General features: G+C 40.3%; 1 protein-coding gene across 1 annotated transcript in view; it reads left to right on the forward strand.

Annotated features, from left to right (window-relative positions):
• Nucleotides 1-26,981, forward strand: part of DOCK2 (dedicator of cytokinesis 2) — a 317,141-nt gene that overhangs the window by 227,329 nt on the left and 62,831 nt on the right. The window contains exons 30-33 of the mRNA XM_063120569.1: nucleotides 8,070-8,148; nucleotides 15,237-15,337; nucleotides 15,433-15,491; nucleotides 19,719-19,867. Of these exons, the coding sequence (XP_062976639.1) occupies nucleotides 8,070-8,148; nucleotides 15,237-15,337; nucleotides 15,433-15,491; nucleotides 19,719-19,867 (388 nt within the window). The remainder of the gene's footprint in view (nucleotides 1-8,069; nucleotides 8,149-15,236; nucleotides 15,338-15,432; nucleotides 15,492-19,718; nucleotides 19,868-26,981) is intronic.

Genomic DNA, 26,981 nt, shown 5'->3' on the forward strand with positions numbered 1-26,981 from the left:
CGGGTTTAATATGATACACATAAGATAGCCTGGCTATCTGTGTATGCCCAAAGGGGGTTGGGTTAGGTGTTGTTTCTCAAGCATCAGTTCCCTGTGCTGCATGGCTACCATTGGAGGGCTCCCTGGTGGTAGCCTGCAACTTCACCCCATTCCTCATTCTTTTCTCTCGTTTTAACCCAGATTTGGTCAGAACCTCTGGCACTTTTGTGCAGTCTGCCCTGATGTTTGAGTGGCAGGGATTGAGGCCGACACGCCTGCTTCTCTTTGATCTGCCCCCCACCCCATTTCCGCTTCAAGCCATTGCTACCAAGACAAATAGCCCTGGAGAAGTGATGCACAACATGTTTTGAGCCCTCTTCTGCACAGGGCTCAAAACATATTTTGAGTCCTCTTCTAACACACTGTTAGAAGAGGAAAGGCGCAAAGTGCTAAAAAAGCAATTGAGTGTGTTTGCAGCTTTGCATAGTCACCTTTCCGCCTCCCTTCGTGCTAGGGGTCTGTGTATTGGGAACCAGCCAACCTGATTGCATCATCACACAACAAGGTAACTCCTCTTCTCCTTTCTGCTCTCTCCGCTCATCTCCAAACTTTTCTTTTTCCTTCTCAAGCATGTGAGAGACTCCTGATCTCCCAATCTCCTCCTTTCGACTTCTCATCCCAACAAACCCCTCCTCTTGAGCATTAGACATAAGACAGCAGCCTAGTTTAGCCTTCAGAGCCCCACGCTCCATGAAAGCTCAGCTAATTTCTCCAAAATATCCGTACTCATTGAAGGCTTGAAGTTTTATTAGACTTGCATTTGAATTTCAATAGCTCTACCGAGTTAATTGTCCCAAATCAACTTGTGCATTTTAAATTTGTGTTTGTAATGCACCATCTGAGTCTCTCTGAAGTTTGTGTACGTATGTGTGTGTATCATTTTGAGTTGCTTCCCTTGCCATAGACAGACATCTTATTGACAATGTTTGCTTCTTCTTCTTTTTTTTTAGTGAATGCATGTCTTGTAGAATGTGTGCAAGTTTGTATGTATCTAAGAGGAGCACATTCGGTAACAACTGAGTCAGACCATTGATCCATCTAGCTCAATATTGTTTACTCTGATTGGTGGTAGCTCTCCAGGGTTTCAGACAGAGGTCTTTTGTATCCCTACCTGGTGATCCAGGGATTGAGTGGAGACCTTCTGCATGGAAATCATGTACTGTCCCACTGAGCTATAGCCCCTCCCCTCCATGATCTTTAGCACCATCACTAACTATAGAACTGGGTACATTTTTTCACAAAGAGGGGGGAATTCTGAGATGGGATTGGAGTTTGGTTGGGAAAGGGAAGGGCCAATTTCAAAGATTATTAGAGCAAAGTGGTTACTACCATAAAACAGTGATCAGGACATACGGGTGGCAACCATATGGGTCACCCCAGATGACATGATGAACTCCTGCATCACTCCCAATGATCCCAGAAAGTATTGAGGATTGACATGTGAAGTTACCATGCTATCTGGCTGACCCACAGGGCTGTAGTTTGCATGTTTACAGCAACAGTGTGAAGTCTTGACAACAGTGTTTTGGCTAGCAATTATGTCTCCATATAAATGTATGAAGTAGTTGTAAAAATGTAGGGATCATTCCACTTTTCTTTCCTGCCTTATCCACATATGTTCTGCTGTCATCTTCTTTTGTAAAGGTGTTTGCTTAATATAGTTACCCTACTCACTCAGTAGGACAAAGTTTCACCAAGTGGCTCATCTTAAAGTTCTAGTCATGGTGGTGTGGTTGGGAATTTCCTTGAGAACTCCCACTCTAGTCTGAATGCAAGTTCAAATGTGCAAGAGTACCTTGCATAGTCCTCTCAAAAGACTGTGCCATCTAGAGTGGCCAAATTCAGAAGAGGATAGTTCTCCTCCACCTTTAATTATTGTATAGAAAAGGGAATTGCATGACAAGCTACTCTTGTTGAAATTTCCACTTTGTCAAGGCTTGGCTCCTCAAGCAATTCAACATGAGAGGCATTTTTGCATTCAGGCTTTGATTTCCATAGATCAGGTTGCATAGATATGCATTCCAAAGACTTGTGAAATAGCTTGCAGGACTTAAACTCCACACCACAAACAATTGGCTTCTTTACAGTAGGGGCTCCTCAACTTGACTCCTGGAAGGCAACCTTAAGCTAAATTCCTTTCAGCATTGCAGTTCCTAGCAAAAGATAAACACAATACCAAATTATCATAAACAGGAGTTCATAGAGTGACCAAGAGAATTCAGCCCTGGTAGATATCCTATTATAAAAGGCATTGATCACCGCAGGAACTTATCAGCTACCTTAACTTCCAGGGCAGGCCTAGTTAATGTCCTCCTTCTGACAACTGTTTTGGCTATTGGGCGGTATAAAAATGCAATAAAATAAATAAATAAATAAATAAATAAACCTGTAAACGCAGGTAAATGCATAGCTGTGCCACCTCCTTGATTTGACATCTCATCCTGGGTGACATACCCTACCTGCCTTCCTCCTCAGAATATTCTTGGGCATTAAAACATGGGTGTGACATGATACCTTGTCTTGCAACTGGAACCAGTTGCAGAGTCAGGCTGTGCCAGGTTCCCAGGCCTTGAGGTTTCCAGTCTAAATCATCCCTCCCTGATTTGGAATCAGACCCAGACTCCTCAGTGTTTAATCTCTCTGTCATGCTTGGGTCACTTTACACACTTCTGTGTAACTATTAAAAGTGCAGGAGCCCTGCTCTTTTATTCATTTGGCCTCCATAGTACCACCTCTGTATGCAGGTGATTATTTGTTTTTAGGTGTCTCATTATCAAAACGTTCCTATGTGTGGAAAGCTTTTATACAAGGGAGAAGTCTGGCACTATCTCCTTTCAAAATTTTGACCTTTAAGAGCATAAGAAGAGCTTTGCTTTTTAGACCAAAGGCCTCTCTAGTGTAGAATTCTGTTCCCACAGCGTGCCAGATAGATATCTATGGGAAGCCCACAAGCAGGACATGAGAGCAATAGCATCCTCCTGCTCATGTTCCAAACAACTCAACATACTGACCATAATCTTGGAAGGAATATATATCCATCATGACTAGTAGCCATTCATAGCCTTAGCCTCCATGAATTTGCTCAATCCCCTTTTCAAGCTGTTCAAGATGGTGGCTGCCATGCAGCAGTGAATTTTAACGCATTGTGTGAAAAAGTAAAGATTGTGTTTTTCTTTTTAAAATCATCCTCTCCTCATTAAAAAGCTCTTGCTTTGAAATAAAAACTTGGAGTACATTAAAAAGGAATGTGGAGTAGTATGGTAGTCTGCTCTTTTGGGTTACAGACTACATTTACATCTGTAAGGTTAAATTCTCCTTCAGGTGAATTTGATAACGCTAAGCACCCTAGGACTACAGTATCTCCAGTTAATGGCTCATAGCAGAGAAACTATAACAGTAGATAAACATCAGTTTTACAATATGTGAAGACGCAGTGGAAGGAAGCAAATTATGGGAATGGATTCAGTGCGTAGGTCTTTCAACAGAAATATTGAAGTGAGAGTCTATTCTCTTTGCAATAGATGATATGATATTAAGAGTTTCATAAGGAAGCATTTTACTCTACCAAGGAAACAGTCAATTCAAATTAAATCACTTCATCACTTTGATGGCTACATGACAAGTCCTGCCAAAGTTCATACATCAGACATCTGTGCCTCTGAAAAATTTCACATTCATAATGGGCTGTCATATTGTGTGCCCAATTCCGTCTTACAGTATGTTCTTCTCATAAATTGGTGAATTGTCTCACTGTTGTCAAAGTACTCCTGTCACTCTTCTTCTAAAGTTAACCTTTTTACCATCCTTGCACTTGTATCTCTTTGTTTGTCAAGCTTTCTCACCTCCATAGTATTTTGGACACATAAGAAGAAAATGTCCATTACAGTCCTTCCTCCGTCACACAGGTTAAGAACATAGGAAGCTATCTTATACTGAGTCAGAACACTGGTTCATATAGCCAAGTATTGTTGACACTGACTGACAGCAGCTAAGGTTTCAGGCAGATTTTTTTCCTAGCCTTAGCTGCAAATGCTGGGGATTGAATTTGGGACCTTCTGCATGCAAAACAAGTGCTCTACCACTGAGACTGTAAGTTGCTAAGATCCCTAGGGACTCACACAAGAAGATTCCCCTTACATTAATTTTAAGAAGTATTTCCCATGTTCTGCTGCAATGATTCACAAGGTGACTTACAACCGTAAGTCAGTCACATAAGCTAGACAACAAGGGTCTAAAACCAATTAAAAACATTTAAACTAAATCACAAAAAACATACAGGGTGCAGCCTATGCAGTAGTACCACCGGGCACTTCCAAGGAAAGCTCAAAAAGTGGCAACAAGGCAGTAACTATTTTAGGGAAAATGTGAATTTGGAACAAATGCAGAGCCAGCAACTTCCTTGTTACTTTTGAAATGTTGTAGTAAATAGAAAACATTTGTTTCCAAAAGATTAAACATGTAAGGAAATGATCTCTACATGTTTAGCCAGAAAAACGTCCTACAACTCCCAGCTTGCCCCAGCCAGCCATGCTCGCTATGCTCCCTTAGGGCACATAGGATTTTACCCTAAGTGAGATACTCAACCAAAGTACAGTCCCTCAAGCCAGAAATTTGATGGCAGTTTCCTCCAGACTGCCAATATCTTCTTGTCCTCTCACAATTAATCTCTACCTCGGGTGTTTCCAGATGGAGGGCTCCTAGCACTACCAGTCCAAAGACATTGTCTAGCTATTCCATCTTTTTCTCTTTAATGGATGTTTTGAGGAAAGAAAAAAGACCGAAGAAGTAGTGGGTAAACATGGGAGGATTACAAGTAGAGATGATGATATTTGGAGTGTCTGTTAAATTCTGTGAATAAGGCAGGGTGGAGCACCTGGAAGCTACCCTGGTTTATATAGCTGTAACTGAAGGCATGCCCACTACTGTTTCACTGGTAAAGGACAATTAGGAACCCAGTATTAGTCCATGTAAAGCCAACCACATGAAATGATAAACAGTTTGGTACAACCAGCCCTCTCAAGGCAAAACACTCATAGTAACAAAAAGCAATATCGTGCAGTCCCTTGTTGGGATCTCTCATAATAAAATGTGTGTATTGCAAGGAAAACATATGTCATGGTGTGCTAATTGCGTGCTAACTGCTACCATAGAGAGTGTATGTACATTTTTCAAGAGCCACCAGAGGGAAAATAACATAGCGACTAATGTCTGTAAATGTGAATGGATTAAATTATGGCTCCTTTACTAAAAGATTGTACCCAGGATCTAAGGAGCACTTTTGTGCATGCAACAAGCCTTCCAGTTTCCCCCCTCGCTACATCTCCTAGCACTGGATTGAAAGCTGCTACCAATTTTTCTCTGAATTTCAGGAGCAACTTGTAAAACAGTGTTAGGTAAGAGGCTGTAGTCACACAGTCACCAAGTTTGCACAACACAACAACCCACCAAGAATGGTGACCCATGGTGGGTTATCATCATGACATCTGAATATGGCGTGATTTCTGAAGGGTAGCTTGTTTTTCATTAATAAGCCATCTGGAGAACCCATGGCTTGTTGGACTGTTCAGCATGGCTTATTGTGATCTCGGTGCCCTTCACCATATTTCCGTAAAAATTGAGAAGAAAGGACACTGGAGAGGATCCCAAACATGTTTGCAACCTTTCTTTAAAATGTTTTTTTTTGGGGGGGGGGGGGTCTTGTGCAAGTGCACGTATTCAAAAGTCCATGACTATGAAATTTGCCTAATTTTCCCTTCTGCTTTATTACTTAGCTTTGAAATTTGCATATCTTTACCAATCCGTTCACTGTGTTTCTTTGAAATGTGCATAGCTTTACTGATCTTCCTCAACCTCTGCTCTGCCTTGAAATTTGCATATCTTTACCAATCTATAAAATGTCTGACAGCTAACAATGGAGATCAGTGGATGGAAGCGACTATCATGAAGGGGGGCAGAGTGGGGAGTCAAAAACAGCTAGTGGCTGCAGCAGCTTTTCAGGTGGGTGTAATTGGTGGTACATAAAACACCCTTTAAAAGAAAAGATGTTCACTAGCAAGGAAAGCACCAAAGTGGAGGATGAAATTGACAAGGCCATTGACAAGAAGGGGACATCCATATGATTGGCTAAATAGCAGACCGGCTGTTCAGGAGCAAGTACAACTATATTCAGTGGTGATTACTTTTTGGTAATTGTGTATAGGATTGCTGTGATGCCACCCCCTTTGGTCCTCCTTTATTTCTCTTATTAAATCAAAGGATCCCAACTATGGAGTGGGTCATCAGAATGCTGCACCCTGGCTCTGTGACTCACTGACCCTTTTTGGCCTCACAGCAGCCAGCCCAGCACTCTATATTTTCCCTACACCTTCACCGCTGCCACCATTGAACACTGAACCCTACTTCAGGTACTCCAAAAATCTACTCCAGTTTGCAAAACAGAAAGAACTTTAATTATCAATAAGTAAGGTTATGCAGTTACAAAGCTTATGGTTTCATCAGGTTCAAATGCTTGTTTGTTTCATTCAGATTCAATTGCAATCCTGCCTACGCTACCCCTCTAAATTGCACTCCCTCCTCCCAATCACTCTGTTCCTAAAATAATAACAGCCATTGTTCCTACACTCTCTCAACTTTCTTCAACCCTGACTCCAACAGAACTGAACTCCAGATTCTAACAGAACCCAACTCTGACCAACTCACTCAGATACAGTCTCTACGGCTACCCTTAACTCCTTCCCCTCACTACTAACAACCAATCCAGATATTTGAACCACCAGTCAATCAGCATTCACCTCTCATCCTCTTCACTGTCTCCCCGTCCCACTAGATCTAAATACTTACCAACCTTGTATGTGAATTCCACATAGCACATACTTTTTAAGGGCAAACATCATTAAAACAGCACAAATACTTTTATTTATTTATTACGTTTATATACCGCCCCATAGCCGAAGCTCTCTGGGCGGTTTACAAAAGTTACATCACATATAAATAACTGGCAATGAATGGTAAAACATCATAATTGCAGAACTTGCACAAGAACTAGAAAAATAAAGTTTTTAAAAGTTCGTGAATGAGTTACTGCGTTCAGAAGGGCTCAGGAACTCGAGCAGACCAATTGCAGACAGGTTGCTGATGTAGGGATCAAGGAAACAAGGAGTTCCACTGCAAAGGTGTCTGGGACACCTACTGGAGTTGGAAGATTGAGGGTTACTGAAGGGAGGAAAAAGCCACAGCAAGCTTCAGAGCGCTCAATTGTCTGTCAGGTTAGCAAGCAAACAAACAACCCAGGGTGGCCTAGTGTGACATGTGAATTCCCTAGCATCTATTAATAAGGTCGGCATATAAATATATTACCTTAATAAGCTGCCATGTCTTTTCCAGAAGAGTATAGTAGTAGCAGTAGTTTCTGTTCTGACTTCCATATTAATCTTTTGAGCAATTGCAGAAAGCAGTGTTGTTTACATGTTGTGTGTCTTGCACAAACAATGTTTATATTAATTTATTTAGATCACATATACCCAGTTGGAAAGAATTGGTAAATAAATAGGATAACTTAATAGCAGTGTGTATTTCATATTTCAAGGCATTATGTAGGAGGATATTTCAAATGAGCTAGGAGTCAATCTGAAGAAGTTGATATTTCTGCCTGGCTGATCAATTAAAAAAAAATCCTAAACCGTAAAAAGAAAAGAAGGGAATCACTATGTCTTGGGAAGCAACTTGACTTGACTGTGAAAGAATTATTATGCTATATTCACAAGAACAAATGGTAATTGTGCAGTAGACCAAAAAGACATGGGCCTTTTTGTGTGTGGTAAGTACTAATTAGAACATATTGCAAAACAGAAACTGAAAGAAATAATTTCCCTGTGTATAATGTATTATTAATTATATGCAAGCAATTTGTATTCTGTGAGTGCATGACTACTTATCATTCATAGTTTATCTTTAGTTCTGCTTCAATACTGTCAAAGATTATAAAATTCTATTGCATATCTGGATTCATTTTTAATATTATTTTTCTTTAGAGTATTTCTAAGAGCCATCAACAAATTTTCTGAGACTATGAACCAGAAGTTCCTAGAAAACATGAACTTTGAAGAACAAGTGAGTGGTTGTTGGATTTCATTTATATGAAACTGTTAAAAAAGCTAAACATTTTTTTACATTTACTTATATCAATATCTAAATAGTTTTCTATGTTTTATTTATGTGACCACTGACACGTAAAAGTCAGCAGTGGTGTGTTTGTTGAATCTTTTAGCCCAATTCTGATATTTCAATTTATGTATTCACAGTCTGATACTTTTACATGTTGAAAGTTCTGATCACAGACACTCAGGACACATGCAATAGTAAATCATCTGGTCTGCCTGAATTTTCATTAAAAAAATCAGTATATCAAAATATTCTATTGTCATTATCCATTTAACAGATGCATGTAATGAAACAATTATTTGAGGAAACTACCCAACACGTGGGGCAGTATCCTATTAAGCACTAGCACAATGTAAATTGTGCTAGTGTAAATGACCTTAAGTGCAGTGCCAATAGTGTTTGCCGGCATAAGGGGTTCCTCCAGAAACATGTTGACTGGGTTGTTGTTGAACCATGCGTTGTTTGTTGAACCATGGGTTAGTGCGTTGTCTGAACCCAGGACATTTTCTGCAGCACAGCTTGTTAACCATGCACTAGAACAAGGCACCTTGAGAACCCATGGTTTGTTATTGGGTTGATCAATGTGGTTAACAACCCACCTTGCATGGGTAAAAAGCCACCCTGTGGAAAATGTCCTGGGTTCAAAAAATACGTAAACCAACATTTCAATGAACACCCACAATTCAACAACAACCCACAATCAACCTCTGAGTGTGGGTTAGCATGTTGTGTGAACAGCCCCATTGGTGTTGCACTGGAAGTCACTTATGTTATGTAATTTACATTAGCACTAGTGCCAAATGTAGGATATTTCCCATGGAGTCACATGTCAATTGTAGTAATGCCTCAAAAAGACAAACACTTACCTCCTTTAATTCAAGGTTTTAAAATTGAGGCAGTAAATCTGACCAGCGAGCTAAATATTGTAATCCTGAAATAGCAAACAGGATTTAGTTGTGGTAAAAGGATGTTGGATAATGTGAGGAAGTTAATGTGAAATCATAGTGTGAAACATAGAAAAGGCTCCTTTTATTTTCCCCAACAATAACTCCTCTTAAGAATACAATAAACAAAGGTTATAAAATTTACAGTCTAAATGTCACAGTGTGAATATAAAATATTTATGTATGTGGATGATACCTGTTTTTAAGCCTGAGCATGGCTGGTATAACACCACTTTCTCTTACCTCATTAGATTTCTTTAACATAAACTACCGAGCATAGTCAAGTGCAATAGGGCATGATCACTACGACAAAATGAAGCTTTTTTCTTTTTCTTTTGCACCCACACGTCTTATCCGATTTCATTATTCTATTCAAAGGTGGACAAGATAAAGAGGATCAGCAACAGGAGTTAGGTGATGTCATGCATGTGGTTGGACTCACCTGAGGAGAGGTGATAGAGACCTTTAACCTCTCTGTTTCAAAGCTGTGTTCTAGCTGAGTCTGAGCTTGCAATCTGGAGTGTAGAGGAGACTTAACAATTCTTTGTTTTGGAACGATATATTCTTTAGTTGCAATGGGTAGTTGCAATAATAGGGGATTGTACATAGGTATGCACTCTAGGTTTACAAGAAGTGTTTGTTTTTCACTGATAATTCTTCTATGATCTCAAATTCTAGTCCAAGTCTGTTAAGTTCTTTTCTGTTACCAGTAGCTAATACATTTTACATCCATAGCTGGATGTTCCAGCTATCTTCAATTAAATGCAAAGGGTCCTCCTGTTATTATAAATATATAATAAATGAATGAATTTTAAAAATAGAGCCTGCAGAAATGTGTATGCTTTTAAGCATACACATTTTTGGACACATGCACCAATTGACTAAATGTATTTGTGCACATTTTGGAAATGGACACATCTTTCTTTGTATATTTTTCAAATATGTATATGTTGTCCGGCACATTTGTTTCGATTTGCGGAACACATCTCAAGCTTGGAAATGTACTGATTTCCAACTGCAACTTGCAATTCAGTCCATGTGTTGTGAATTGGTTACATCCATGTTAAAACAACAACAACACCTCAATGAAGTGTGTGTGTTTGTGCATGCATAAATGCCGTGCATGAGGTCAGTGTTGGGGGGCACTGGCCCTGATCCTATACTTTTAAGAGTTGTGTAGAAAAGAGAATTGCATCAAGTGAAACTTATTACCCACATACAGTGATATAAAACACAAAATGCCTTGCATATCCTGTTGCCAAGCTTCTTCATAACACCCAAAGTGCAATTTGTATTTTGCTGTCTCTGCCCTCCACCCTGTTATAAGATGTGCAACTTGCATTCACATCAAGGCCTGCATTTCTCACTACAGAAAAAGATACAGAAGTTCCAGTTCAGACATAACTGAAAAAAGTAGCAACAGGAAGCATGAGACACTTCTTTCTCTTCCTTCTGTATCTCTGAACATCCCACACACCTCTTAGATTTTACATTTTTTAAAAAAGCGATAGGCTCAAAGAGCAGCAGCAATGTTTAGAAAATAAGTAATGTTTCTAAGTATGATATAATCTATTTGGATTTTTAAAAATTGCTTTTGTAGAAATACTGTTCAACCCTATGCCTCCCATATCAGACACACTTACAAAAGAAAACAAAGAATTTCACTAGGTTCAATGAGATTGCAGCAGTACATTTTATTAAATCGCTTTCCATTGGTGAAGACTTTTAGTGCATCCAGAAACAAAGCTTTCTCCTGTTTGCAAATGAATTTAATGCTTGTGGAAACATGCCAGACTGAATGTATGCTCTCAGGACTGGGCATTTTGCCACTTAGTCACACAGCAGGGGCAGAATTGGGCATCTCAAAAGGGGTAAGTTTTCTGACTTTGTTCTTCACTGGGCTCATCTGCTGCCTTGGAGGGAGGGCCTCTCTGAGCAGTCAGAAGCTAATTCTTTCTCTGTGCCTATTCCGTTTCTGACCCTGACACAAAGGGAGCGATTAGGATTGTGCCGTATACCGCTCGGATACTCTTTGTTGCCTCACAGTTAAATCTGGCTGCTATCAAAAGACGTAACCATGTTTGTCTATAGCAGCAAAAGAGTGGGGTGGAGAGTGTTACGGCTCCCTTTGGACTGCTTTGATTGTCCATCTAGCAGAATAGTTGTTATAGATCCGAAATAGCAAAGGATGAGTTTGGGCATCAGTTGGGCTGTGCAATGACGACGACGACAACAACAACAACAAGGAAGATAGGGTTTTCTATTTGTCTTTCAGATGGGAAATCTTTTCTTTCATTGTGCGAGAAATAACAATTCTACTTTGCTGTTCAATAAGCATTTGGGTTCCTAACCCTGTTTAATTTTTCATCCGTTTGGCTCCTACCAAATTACAGCAGTAAATTATTTGATCCTACTTTTTGAAAGTGCCAATCAGCTTATGTTTCGGTCCTTCTGCAAGTTTGTTTGATAAAAGATGGTAGGAGAACACTTGCACAGGATATACCGTTTGAGGATTTGATTGAACTGTGATGTGAATATAAATGGAACTTATTGCAAGGGTGGTAAGTACGAAACAACAGTGTGATGCTATCGCCTTCTGAATTAATTGTAGTATCACGTGTGAAAAAAGAAATGGGAACAGAGGTGGACAGTAATTAAGGGAAATCTCCTGGCTATGCTGGTGCAGGTTCAAAGTGAGCTTAATGGAGTTTCTCAGTGCCAATGCCCTCCCCAGAGAGGCTCGCCTGGCACCTAAGTTGTGATCTTTTCAGCGCCAGGTGAAGACCTTACTATTTTCCTAGGCTTTAAAAAATGTGTTAGTGTGTTTTAAGATTCTTGCACGGCTTTTACTTAAGGGTTATAACCTAGTTTTATTCTGTTTTAAACTTTTTAATGTTTTCATATTGAGAGGTGTGTTGCCCTCCTGGGGCATGTATTCAAGATGTGATGGAGAGGCTACCAAGATTTACCAAACTAACTGACTAGTATTTTTTACCTTGATTCTAACCAAACGAGAAACTTGAAAGAGCCTGTTCCAAAAGTCAGAGTATTGGTAAGATGTTGAACCCCATTTTTAAGTGGCAAAGACTTGACCATCCACATTTCTTCATGCCTCTCTGCACCTCATTTTCAGCCAGGTCAGCACTGGCCAGTGCTTTGCACAGCTGTTGCATACCAGCTGTTGTTGTTGTTGTTGTTGTTGTTGTTGTTATATTTCTCTTTTAAAAAAACTCAAGGTGACTTAGAACAAGATTAACACATACACAATTTTAAACAGCTAAAAAAAAATCCACTAAAATACCACAACCCCATTAACAATGTAAATATCAGTGACAACGAAACACTCTGACTGATGCATTACAAAGCCCCTTATATGCCATTGAATACTCTGGAATAGAAGAAAGTCTTAGCCTGGTGCCAAAAACATGACAATGGGTGTCGCTGAGAAGAGCATTACACATGTGTGGGGTGGGGGCACCATCAAAAAGGCTCTGTCCGTTGTTGCCATTCTCTGAACCTCCCTCAGAGGAGGCACTCTAAGATATTGACTGTAGTGTATGGGGGGCGCTACAAGATGTAGAATGATTTTCTTCCTAGCTGATGCTTTGAGGCCCTGTCCTCAAACAACTTCCCTCAGGTGTCCATCTAATGGGAGCCAAGTTCTTTCTATGCAGCTTGCTCTACCAACTGAAACCCCAAATATCAGTTGAGATTTGACTGTTGCCTTGCCTTTGAAATATCCAGGTTTGCTTCAACAGGGCCTGCTCATTTCAATAAACTGAAGCCAGAGCTGTAGCTGTAATTTGCCTTTACAGATGTACATTTAGGAAATATGGGGAAAGATTGGATGGTCAGTGATTAATAATGGTGTATTTCCATTCAGTAAGGGAATTTATTTTTTAAAATGCAAATGTCTGTGTCACCTGTATCATTAGCTACAGTCTCTCCAGAGCCTTTTCAGAAGTACATGGCAGTGAATGTAATCTTTTATATATTTTAATAAGGCAAAATCCAGAGTCAATTTATTTGGAGTTACAATTATTCTAGATTGGTAAATCAGCTGGGGTCATGTTTAGACATTAATATTATAAAGACAGACTGTCCTGTGTTTGTATTTAAAATGAGATTACTCTGTAGGAAGGCATAACATATACAGTATCAACTAATGTATGTGTTGTCAATGGAAGTGCATATATTTATATGGGAATAAATGTTACCCGCAATGTATAGATTACTGAAAGATTTCAAAAACAGGGTCAACTTTGGGTGTCCTTTTCCATAGAAGAATCTTCACAGTAAACATCACTATTTCTATGAATTTCTGGCACGAAAGAAGAACTGCTTTGATCACCACGAAGCCAATTTTGACATTTCTACAGTGATGCAGTAAACTAGGGACAAATTCTGCCCAACAATTCCATCAAAGTATATCTTAATGGTTTTCCTCACAGAAGGAAGGTAGACAGGATTTCCATCAATTCATCTGGAGAGCCAATGTGGTTTAATGGTCATGACTGAGGAGATCTGGATTTTAGGTCTTACTCTGGCATGAAGCTCACTGGGTGACTTTGGACCAGTCACTGACTCTCATTCCTAAAATACCTCATAGGGTTCTTGTGAGGATAAAATGGAGAGGAGGAGGAGAAGAATCAGATACGCCAACTTGTGTTCCTTGGAGAAAAAAATAAAATAACTATTCAGCTACTATGAGGACAAGCCATCAGATTTCAGAGCTCTTTGAAAGACTGAATTATAAAGGGAGGATTTGCGGGAAGATGAAGGTTGGGAAATAATGAGGCGAGGCACAGATGTGGAATTAAACAGGGCCACATTTTATTGAAAGTTCTGCAAAGGGGATAGGCCTAAGTGGGCATCCTCTCTAAACCGTCATCATGCTGTTGTTTGAATTGGGTGAGGCATTCACAGCATGTAAAGTGGTGCCTGAAACTTCACCATCTCTCAGACCTGCCCCTTTTGGGGTAGGGAGGCCTTACGGTGTCACCCCGCTTCGTGCTGCAAAACTCTGAGTGGGTGAGGAAGGTTGGCCTCAAAGGTAATCCTTGTCTCACCAGCTAGAGCCAACGCTGAGCTTCGGCTATTGGGCGGTATAAAAATGTAATAAATAAATAAATAAATAAAGCCGCCAAACTCCTAGTAGCCTAGGAGTTGGTAGCCTCAGACATTACCCATAACCACAACAGTGCCTCTGAATGCTCACCAACCCTAACCCTGCTCAAGGTGCCTGCACATACCTGCCTACCAGCCAAATATGACCGAAACAGTTAAACAGTGAACCAGACCATCCTAATTATTACTCCCAACCTGTCTTGCAGCGTAAAGTAGGCGGAAAAACTCATAACTGAGACAAATAGATGATGAGCAAAAAATTCTTACTCGGCTCCCAGCAAGCCCACACTGCCTACAGGCACAGAAGGAGGGAGAGAGCGGGATGTTGAAGAGGAGGAAGGGAGGGGCAAGAGCGGCTAAAATGGAGCTGAATCCCCTCCTCTCCTCAGTAGTGTCATGTAGAGGTTGCCAATAGTGCACCTCCATCCCCACCTGCAACGGCCTCCCCACGCCTAGACATGTTGGCCATGGGACTAAGGCATTTGTGAATAAAGTTATCCTTGGCCATATTTTACGCTTGTTCTTATAGAACCTAATTTCATCAAAATCAAGCTTTGTTGTTTTTCTTCTATCTTTCTACAAAGCTATGGTTAACTTATGCCACCATAACAAAATATAATTACACTGGTTGTTTGGATCTGGGGAGTTGTGATTAATTTGGGATATGCACAATTTCACAGGCAATGCTGTAACTTGTGGTTATTGTTATTAGCTAATGAACCCCATATTAATCTTCTGATGTTACTAAGGGAATGTAGGCCAGCGGGTATAAAAAATCACACTCTTGCCTTTATTCTAATTGCAAGGTAATAACAGCTTACAACTTCGCATAATATTAAAACCCTGCACTGCTTCTGCTGGTTGCCTTAATAAATTATTAAGGTTTCACACAGCTTAATATCACCTTCCTTTTTAGGTGAAACCCATTACAACTATTCAGTGTTCTGTCTTTTGCTTAATTTACAGCTGTGGAACAACTATTTTCATCTTGCAGTGGCTTTTATCACCCAGGATTCCTTGCAGCTAGAACAATTCTCCCATGCAAAGTGCCTTAAGATCTTGAACAAGTAAGTCTTTTTTTTAATGATTTGAAAACTGTATTTTCTTCTTATTTACACAACAAAGCTTTGATAAAGGTAATGTCTCCTGTATTCCCTTACAGATATGGAGACATGAGACGCTTAATTGGCTTTGCTATCCGTGATATGTGGTACAAACTTGGTAAGTAAGTGCAGTCAGAAAGACAGCTGTTCACCAACCTCTTCAATTGGAGGGACATTTCTAATAAGATGAGAAGTTGATTAAACTTGGTTTATTATTATGTTACTAATTGCCTGCACTCCTATTTGCAGTGTGTCTGTTTGTCTGTATATGCGGTGGGGAGCAACATACATGGCATAAAAGCTTCTAAATGTGTGAATGCGCTTATGAGACTGGAACGTGTGGAAGGATGGGGAAAGAGTCCCTTCGTAGTGCAAAGATGTGTAACTGAAGAAATTCCATTTATAGTGAAAGGGAAAGAGAGCAAAAGGTATTGTTAGCACATTGTGGACCCCAGCAAGTCTTCAAACTTGGCCAACTTCACAAAGCTGACCTTAATGTGGTCCATCCTGAACTAGTTCACTTTGGGTGTCAGCTTACAGTGAGGGCATTGCCTTCCTGCCTCCAATTTCCATGCCTTGGAATCATTTTAGGAAAATGAGCTCCTGTCCAGAGAGAAGGATATCTGTTTTGATACTGGGGCTGGTGGTAAGCTTTGCAGTGATCTGTATCTAGCAAACACACTCACACACCCCTGGATGAAAAAGTTCCACTCATTTAGAATTTGTATTCCCCTTATCACATTAGCATTCCCCTTTGCCTTCTTCATACATATGCAATTCAGAAGGACTAATGTGTTCTATTCAGAAGCAGATAGGGTTTTTGGATTCCCAATTCCCACTCAAATTAAACAGTACTTGGATGTCCAAGCCTGTGCAGGAGTGAAAAGGGTGGGGAGCAGGGCTGAAAACATCTAAGCTTGGTCATGATTCAATTACACCACAGTCGCCAGGAATTCAACTGTGAGCTGGCTCAGGCTATAATGATAATTTATGGTAGATGTTTTCTGGCCTTTTCATGCTTTTCTCGCAGTGTGTGTGCATGTGTGTGCAAAAGAAGCCATCACAAAAGAAAGCAAGTACTGAAAGGACAGCATATATGGCTATATCCAGTGGTGTCATTCTGCTGCTGGAAGCAGCCTGTGAGGGGGAGGTAATTCCCCCTTCTCCACAGCCCTCCCACCCCCTGAAAATCTGCTCTGGAGGGCTGGGAAACAGAGCAGATTTTCAGGTGGTGCAGAGGGCTGTAATGGGGAACAGAGAGAGAGAAAGTGCCTTTGAACTGGTGGACATCCGTTAGTGTGACATTGAATTTAACACATAGTGCCCCCTGTTAACACTTGAGCCCTGGATTTCCACTTAATTAAAAGGCAAAAAAAAGTAGTCAAGGGTAAGTAATAATAAAGGGCAAATTCAAATGTATTAAGGATGCCCACTTACAGCAAGAGGGCAATCCTATGCACATCTACTCAGAGTAAGCCCCATTAATTTCAATGTGACTTACTCTCGTGTACATGTGTATAGGATTGCAGCCTCAGTGTATGTTCCTGTGCAATATGCCATATTTCTTCGATTCTAAGATGCACTTTCCCCCCATATAAACATCTCTAAAAACGGGGTGCATCTTAGAATTGCGGGTGTGTTTATTATTTCTTAGAATCAAAGCTTTTTTTCTGTTGGTGGTACTGAAATTAGTGTGCATCTTACAATCGATGGCATCTTAGAATCGAAGAAATACAGTAGTTACGTAGGTGTCCTGCCACTTGCGGTTGTGTTTAGTAGCTAGGTAACAAACTTTTATTTTTTAAATGTGCCTATTCTCTTCCGTGCAAATGGAGAATCCTCTTTCTTAGGTACAGATGTGTGAAGAAATAATTTAGTGAATGAACACTAATTTTTATAGTTGTTCATTGTTATTAGTGTTTTTGCACCCAGATGCGACGGTACTTTTTATTTCAGTTGGTTCTAAGCAGGATACTAAAACAAATAGTGTTTTGTGTACAAATTACTAATGTGAGATTAAAACAACAACAACAATGAAAATTGTGAAAGCAGCTGTTTAATATCCAATTGAAAAGAAAAAGAACACGATTCTTGTTTCACAAATGTTTTTTTTTAAAACCACTAAAGTTTTAAAGTTTTATTATTATAAAGGGCAAGTGCCACATTCAATATATGTTATGTAGGATTGTCTCCAGGGGGTGAAAAGTGTTTACTTAACACATTTTTCTTTTACCATTCCTATTAGCATCTTCTACTGGTAAATTACTTTATACACAATCCCTATTTGCCTAAATCAATACATCTGTATTTAGCTACATTTCAGTTTGTCCATCAATACTCTTTTAGATGCTGTGTAGCATATAAATGGTGTCTAAGTAACTAAAATCTTCCACAGTTTTAAGCAAAGGTTAAAAACAGCTGGTGGTGGAGAGGGGGAGAAGAAAGGAGAGATCAGGACCACTGTGCTAGGGGAGGGGTCTCCCTGCACCATTTCCCCAAGCAAATCCCACCCCCAATGGCTATTTGCTCCACAGTGGGAGATATTCATTTACTTGGTGGGGGTGGGAGGTCTAAGATATCTGAGCACCTAAATTAGTCCCTATTATCCATTCCACTTATATAAGTGTGCAGCTCTGTAGATTACAAGTTGAGAAATTAGGCTTTGAAAAACAGGGTCCAGCTTACTCATGGAAGTGGTGCTCTTCTGCTGCATGACATGGTGCCTTCTGACAATCTGTGATGCTGTAAATCAAGCTGAAAGCAGCCCACAACTTTGTGGTGGTTTTTTTTCATTTGCCTTTTCTGAAACAGTAGGCATTATTTAGCACTGCTAGAGGGTGGATATTAAAAGCTGACAAATAGTTTGAGCCTTTCTGCATTTTATTCTGGCCTGCAAAAAGCCATATTTGAGGAATATTCAAACCCTGTTTTTTTCTGTCAGGGATGACATTTGCAACCTCATTTCTTCATTTTTTATCGTCTGTCATAATTGCAAATGTCTCCTAAGGCTCCCTATTTCATGTGGCTTTTAAGTCATTGTGCAGCCAATTTATAATAGAGTTACCAGGACACTATTTCTATTCTGAGCTTTCTAATGGTTGACATTATTCATCCAGAAAAGAAGGCAGCTAGGTTTTGTCCATTGTGACGAAGACAAGAGAACATGTCAAATGGCTACTGTAAAATGTTCTCTGATAGATTGGTTCTGATGGGAAGGGGTGAGAAAAAATATTGTTCCCAATTATTTTCTTTTCCAAGCATCCTCAGCGGTGAGATGTTTGAAACTGGAACACTGAATGTGTGTGAAAGTCTGCATTCATTTGGCTGTCTCACTTGATTGCTTGAATTGCTATTAGAACCAGCATCTTGAATTGTCAATGCACTACTGCAGCAGTGCAGGTGTAAGGTCTTGCAAAACTGAGCTCTATGTAAGACTGCCACAATGACAGTAATAACACTACTATAATAATGTAAAGCACTATATTTCACATTATAATTGCTTATATATTATGCTTTTTGCAAATTGCTCAAAGAACTTCCTAAATCTGTGCAAAGAAAACCAATTATTATATACATGAGGTGGGCTGAGGGTGGGAGGTAGTGGCTTGCATGTAAATTCATGGCTGGAATTTGAACCACAAGCATCCAGGTCATCATCCATTTTCTTAACCCACTACATGGCACCAGTTCTTAATACCCGGATGAAGAGATGGAAAGCTTGCGGTAGAGAATGTTCAGAACGCACCAAACTGTGATTGGAAAACACACACACCTAAATACTGATTTGGTAATTTACTGAAGACCCATATTATTAGCAATTGCCCAGAATGATGCAGCCTGTGATTTTCCTGCACAAGGAACATAGCAAGCTGCCTTATAGTGAGTCAGACCATTGGTCCATCTAGCCTAGTATTATTGACCCTGGCTTTCCAGGGGTTCAGGCAGGATTCTTTGCCAGGCCTACCTGGAGATGCTGGTGGTAAAACCTGGGACATTCTGCATGTAAATCATGTGCTGCCTCATACTGAGCTATGGCTGAGTCAGTACTTTTGCCATACTGGAAATCATCACATGTTTCTTGTGTTGGGGTGGAAAGTAGAAGATCTATAGAACCTATGTGAGAATGCATTGGTTGCTCTTTTGGAAGTACCTATCATTTGTTTTCCGAATGACAATGATTGGAACCAACAATTGCTTAAAAGTTTTTTTTAATGAACCCAGGAAGAAAAGTACTTATTAGCCCATTATTGGAACAGATATGTTTGAACAGTATTTAAATAGCTACAGATGATCTGTCTATAAATGTTCTCCCCTTTTTGATGTTCTCTTTTGCCCTTTGTTTCAGGGCAGAATAAAATCCGCTTTATTCCAGGGATGGTTGGACCAATCCTAGAAATGACCCTTATCCCTGAAGCTGAGCTACGGAAAGCCACCATCCCAATCTTCTTTGACATGATGCTGTGCGAACATAGAAACACTGGAGAATTCAAAAAGGTGATACACGTTTTGTGTTGCATTTGTCGGTATAACTGCCATTATGCTTAAACAACAACAGCAACAGATGGATGTATACCGCAGAAAGATACCACTTGACCTTTTCTGTGGAAATGTGAATATTATATAGAAGGAAGGGAAAGAGCCTTAATACTTTGCATGAAGATGTGGAAGATTAAGTTGATCAAACCTGACTTAATCTGGCCTTTTCCTATCACAAACGTATCATTCAACTGAAAAGTATAATCTAAGGAGCAATCCTTAAAGAATCATAGAATTTCAAATAAGCCAAGTATAAACAGAAAACACCTCAAAGTTTTCATTATATGGCCCATTTGACAAGGAATGAAATTAATTATATGGATGTGAAAGGTATGTAGCAACAAATGTAGTCGAATGAAACAATGTTGAAGGGAGTTTTGCAAAAACCCTGCTGTGTGGAGGAACAGGGGGCATGTCTACATCTAAGGGTGTAGAGGGAGAGAGGGGGGAGGATCGTGGGCTTACCTGCTTCCGCGATCTTCCCCCAGCATCTTGACGGCCGTGTGATGTCCCGGAAGGAAGGAGGGACGTTGCGGCCAACATTTTTTAAAACAGGGGAGACGGAGCACAACTGCGCTCCACTGCAAAAGTAAGTTTAAAACAACAACAACACCTGAACCTGCTCCCCCCAACCTCCCATGGGCATGGAGCCTCCCCGTACAGCTCTGTGCCCATTTTCAGAGCCCCACTACTTGTGGGGAGAAAAGGAAGGGGCAGGAGCGGGACCACACCACCCGCGGTCCATGGGATGCTCCTGGGACTGCGGAAAACATTGGGTTTTCCGCAATTCCCAATATCCCGCGGAAAGCCTGTGGCTGTCCTTACTTGCTCCCAGGATTCCCTCTGCGTCATATGAATTGCCAGGGACCCACATGAGACCAGCCGGGATTTAATGGCTGGTGTAGACAACCCCAGGGATGTAGTAACTGTAGTGTGGAACAGTGCGGAATTGGTCCCATTTGAATTTTCAGCATTGGTTTTAACAAGTGAGTCTCTAGCCCTTTTACTTCTACAGAGATAAGGAAAAGTGTGCAGGCAGTATCCTAATTTATTGCACTCTAAGAATAAATGTAAACATATTGGGCTACCGAATTTATGTTCTGGATGCTTTTTAATTATACGTTACATCCTTGCCACCCTCCCTTCCCCACATACACCACAACATGTCTGGTTCTGGTCCTGTATAGGGGTAATTTTCTCTCTTCTCACTTTAATCTCTCGTCCATTTATTTTGTGAGCTGCTCAGGGAAAGAATGACCACTTAGGATTCAAACAAACAAAACCACCACAAAATCCACCCATTTTTACAGTTGGTGCACTCTGATCTCTATATGTGTGTGTTAGTCTACGCAATGCAGTTGTATTGATTAATTTGCCACATTTGTTGCTTATGCATTAGATTTTAAAACATTGAGCAGCTTTTGTCTGACAGCTAGCGCAGTGGATATTGAATCACAATTGAGGGTTCAAAGAGCAGTTGTGATGCAGACCATGGTAAATTCATAAGGATGGCTCTATCTATTGGTAGACTTAATGCAGAAAGACTGTTATTAACTACTCATTATTTACTCTCTCTGATGAAAGAGGAATTCAGCATGGTTTATGGCTGGGGCACATGTGTGCACTGCATTTTATTTAAGACATCATGATTATATCAGTTGAGCCTGGAACAAACTGGCAGGTGGGATTATTGTTGTTTGTAGCACAGCACAAAGCTTTTGGCCTAAGTCCAAGACTCAAAACCATTTTGCTTCGCTGCATCTGTTCTTCCCTTGTCTTAATAGTTCTCTATTTCCGTTTTTAATTACTGCTTCTTATTCTTGGCTTATAATTGTTTCTCTTGGGGATTAGTGCAAACAAACAGGTAGAAACCCTCCGTCCCCTCCCAAATCTTGAAATGTGTAACTCAAACTAAGTGCTTCACAAGGATAACCTCTGAAGAGTCTAGGAAATGATATGTTGCATGTAGACACACAGTTCAGTTGCTAAAATTCAGGTGTTAGTTCCCTTCAATATCACAACATAAAAAACATATATCACATAAGTTGCCTAAATCTGCACCCAGGGAGGGGAAAAGCTCAGTGCTAGAATATAAGCTTTGCATGTATAAGGTTTAGGACAGAGGTTCAGATCCTTAGGCAAAGAGATCAAATCCAGCCCACCTGAGGTCCCAATCCATCATTCTGGGATTCCCAAGATGGCAATGCCTCATTTTCCTTGCCTACCAATCATTTTGGTGATTTCCTGGCTTTTGTACAGTTTCTCCCTCATTCTTAAAGGCTGAAATGCCTGTCCTAAGTCTTAGTGACTCACAAGTAGAGCTTAAGCTACAACATGCTGGTGTTTTGGGCCTTGCTCCTTTGTTCTTTGGCCTCACCCACCACTGGAATTCAGCCCTCGGGCTAGTCCCTGGTCTAGGACTGAGTTTAAGAATCTCACATAGCATTTGAAAAAGACCAGTGCTGTCGATCTTATACAGCAGCTGCTGAAGAAAACAATATTGGACAAGTTGGACAATGGCTTACCTCAATGCAAGACAGTTTTCTTAGGTCTTATGCCGTTAACTCATTTCATTTCATCTCTTTCATTTATGTGATTTAAGTCTCTTTGTGGTGGACTTAGAAGCCCTATGTAGATGTTCAGCCTGGTCTTGTAAGGGCTAAAAGTGGGGAGAGGAAATGGGTGTGCAAACAAGCTTCATCCCCATTATGACCCACCCCTCAGTCCCCAACGTTCTAGTGTTGTGTGGGGAGATCTGAAGGGAACATCTACTTACATTTACTTGTACAAATATGTTTTTCTACAACCTGGAACCCTTTATCAGCAAAATGGGGAGACTGAGGAGATAGGGACTTTGGTATTGGGGCCTATATATGCACTGATATTCCCTCCCCATTTTTTGATCTGAACACTTGCATAGGCCTAGAGTGTTTGCAGTATGAACTTGCCAGCCCAAGTATAGGAATAAAAAGGGGTGAAAAGACATAGCAAGGGCAGGAGGGCAGGATGGAGCATGCTGTTGTATGGCTTTTTCTTTTTTTTTCTTTTCTTTTTTTTGTTCCGCTGCCTTTCTAGAGGCTTCATTACACAGCCACTAGGTGGTACTCTAGTATAGTGTAATTGTGAAAACACTAGTGTATCACACCCCCATTCACAAAAATACCAGATGTTCATTAGAAAAAAGCCCTGCTGAAATGGTTGCAAAGCCAGGAGAGGCCCTGATGTCATCATGTAAAGGACCTCCCAGGTTCCTTCATTGAGGAATCATGAGCGCGCAATTAAGGCCTCATCTAGAAAGGCTCTTAACATCGATGTATTATTTAAATTTGTTTATTTGTTAATATTTTGTATAATTATTTATTTACAATATTTGCAATCTGCTTCACATCTAAGCAGATTCTGCAGCGGTGAACAACGGGAAATCAAATGATACACAGAAAAAAAAAGAATATATATATATATATATATATATTGATGATGTAAACTTTGTTGTCTTTTAATTGGTAGTGAAGCATCTTGAAATGATGTTATGAGCTACTCTGAGCATGGTTTACCGTGGAAAAGTGGCATACAAATAAACATCATGATGATGATGGTGGTGATGGTGATGATGCAGGTGAAATGATAGGCAGAGTGTTTCCAAACAAGGCTTTTATCATGCCATCATTCATAAAATTTTAATAGGGGTTTAGGTGAAGTATTTTCCAACTACTTCTTTTGTCTTTTTTTATTGTGGACAATCCATTAAGAAAGAAAATATGAAATAGCTGCAAAATGCTTTCTCACTGGGAATACTGGAAGCAGCCTGAATGTACTATGAGTAGATCTGTTTGTTGGGAGCATTCCAGTCTTCCATTTAACATACCGAGCTATTGCTTCAGCATACTGCAAATATCCTAATGGTATTTTAAGTCACAACAAAGTTCTTTTAAGCCAGACGCACTTTAAATCCCCAAAATATGCCTTTCACAGACACACCTGTGTCTGTGAAAGGCTATAAAAGGCTATAAAAAGACTAGCTCACTACAAGTCATCATTGAGATTGATCACGATTTTTAAGATATTAAATATTTTACCTTCAATTACATTTTTAATGAAAATCCTATTCGTTCTAGAAATGGTGCCTTGTGTGGTTTTGTTTTCCTTAATCCAGATAATACTGGTAGAAATTAGATACACGCACATGTTGGCAATTTTGATTCCTTCCATAAAATCCAAGGGTGTAGAGAGTTGCCAGCTCAAAGGTCCACATACCAAGTGAAATGGGTTTTCATCATAATATTCCTATTGAAAGGATAGTTTCTGAATGAGCTAGCAAAGGTTTAATTTGGTGATCTGATAAAACATCTGCCAACAACAACAACAACAACAGAAGTGGGGGGAAAGATCCAATGTCTTCTATTCAAAACTATTTTTAGGATGGAAAATTGGTAAACTGTGCTGCACAAATTAAACATCATTGAAATAAACATGGGTTTAAGATTATCTTTAAAAAAAAGATTTGTCTTTGGCTTAGAAAAGATTAATTCGTAGGCAGAATACTATTTTGATTCTGGTAAACGACGTGTTTTCATGTTGCAGATCTCTATTTAAATCCTTCACTCAAAATTTCCATCACATATTTTAACCAGCTGTGAGCAGATTTTTAAATTTCTTTTATTTCCTGGCAGTTGCTAGAAAAGCAAGAATAAAAGTACTGACTTCGAATGTTCATTGATGGGATGTGGTTTCATGGTGAACTCTTGTTTCCCATGACACAGGTGGTCTCTTTATAAGAACACCCATGTCAATAACTGGTTGTGATATAATGTTGGAAGGTATAATAACTGTCTATTTGAGAAGAAGATAGATGACAAGCAATTGGAAGATGTGGAAGAGATGTGTATATTCCCCTTCTGGCATTACATTTTCCACAGATCCTTTATAGGTAGTTTTGGCCCAAGGGAAGAAGATGTTCACATCTCTTCCAGTAGCTGTTGCTCTTCAGCTTTAATCCCCTGGCTCCCATCATTTCCGTCAGCCTTGAGGCAGTACAAGCACAGGAACAGCTGGCTTTCGTAGTAAAGGGAAACTCAAGCCTGCCGGGCAAGTCGTACCTCAGAATTGCCACCAGCATTACCTCCCTGATGGATCCGGCCCAATCCCCAGGCATCAAGCCAGGCAGAAGGACAGAATCCTGTGACACAGCCACCTCTGCTAGTTAGACAGAGAATCCACTCACTATGTCCTTCTTGCTGGGGGTGGTGTGAGCTCTGCTTTAAGCTTTTACTGTGCCTAAGGGCCAAGTTAATATTATATGAAGACGTAGTGTGCAGCAGCTACATCTTTGGTTTTTCTTCCAAATGCATCATGGGGAAGGGATTATTATTGGGACTGCAGTGCATCATGGGCAAAGGATGTTTATCCCTTCTCTTTGCAGCTATGATTTGGATGAAAAGCCACAATGACTTATGGATATGTGACTTTAAAAAAAGTTCCCGTTGGTGCCAATGGAACCTCCCCCCCTCTTTTTTTTTGAAGCTGCATAGCTGGCTGGGGGGGTGTATTGTCTTGATCACGGCTTGGGGAGGCAAGCGATAAACCTCCCCTGCCATGTGGTGCAGTAAAAATCCCCCCTGGTTAATTAAAGAAATGCCAAATGCTACACATTCAGAGTAGCATGTACTTGGACACTATGGTTATGCAGGTAGGGAAACCATCCTTCCAAACAGAAACAAAATAGAATCAAACAAATTGTGAGGGTACCTCCGTTTAATTTCATTTTCTTGCATTCTGTGCAATAGACTCGGGAAGGGGGGATATGGGGAATTTTGGGCTGCGGTGGTGGGTTTATTTCTAGCATCCTTTTGCCACTGCAATATATGTGCTCCCATCTCATTTGCTGTCATTTGTGCCTGCATAAGCCTCCAAACATGGACCAAACATGGACCAAAGCAAACAGCCAAAAAGAAGAGAAGCCAAGCTTCAACCGCAAAGGAGCTACTGTTTCTAAATAGCACAGAGAGGAAGACAATTTGCAGCCATTCCTGGGATATCTGGAGAGGTCCTGTGAAAACCAAATATACAAGGAATCAGTTATAGCTATCATTCTCAGTCTCGGTCTTTTGCCTCCCTATTCACCTATGGAGAAGTAGTGCAGGACCTGGGGAAATGAGCAGAATGTCTCACAAATGGCGCACAGATTGTTGCCAACAGTTGGTGACACAGGCTGGACTGAGTCTATAGGAGCCAGATATGCTTTGGACTTTATTGCTACCTTGGATGAATGTCTGGCAGCGCGCTGGTACCCTCTGGCACTGGGTGAGAGCATGGACACCTGTTTTCCCTTGGCTGCATCTCCAGCTGCCACTCCAGCAAAGGAATAACAGGCCAAGAACATCAAAATGAAATTTAGATGTCTAGGTATTTGCAGATGTCACGGGAACAGCTGACATGCTGTGCCTCAGAGTCAGGGAAGAAGAGGAAAGGGAGAAACCAGACTTGAGGGAGAATATAAATACGATAGAGGGACACAAACCAGATAGAATTCATAGGAAGGTGTGTCTGTGAAAAGTCTATTGCCCAAGGGAGTGGATGGCAGCTGATAGTTCTAGGTTAGAATTAATATTCATATGAAAGAAAGAGAAGGGTTATCTATTGTCATTTAAAGCCTCAGCATTTTCAAAGAAATATGGGTTTAGGAGGGTTTGCCCATTTTTGTGCCCACTTGCTTTCCATCCCTCGTTTGACTCCACTTGCAGTTTCTCCTGGTTTGTACTGAACTTTCATTTAGGTTTGACCTTTACTTCTGGCAAAGGTTTGTGTTTGGAAGATACCATAGCCTCTAGTAGTAACATAGGCTTGTAGTATCAATGAGAAGCTACACACTAGCAACCTGGAAAGTTATGGTCAGTGTTTTGGGCATGTTACCTAGTGCTTCTAGACCTAATGGGTAGAGACAGACAGACATGTTGGTGGTATTTGGCAAGTGAAAGAGAAGAAATTCATTGTCCTTTATTCAGTTACTCAGAATATTGCACAATAACATGGCTATGTAAGAAGTGACTGAAGTGATTTTTAGTTTGAGGGAACA

The sequence above is a fragment of the Elgaria multicarinata genome, chromosome 3 (assembly GCF_023053635.1).
Source record: "Elgaria multicarinata webbii isolate HBS135686 ecotype San Diego chromosome 3, rElgMul1.1.pri, whole genome shotgun sequence".
In the NCBI taxonomy this organism is placed as follows: Eukaryota; Metazoa; Chordata; class Lepidosauria; order Squamata; family Anguidae; genus Elgaria; species Elgaria multicarinata.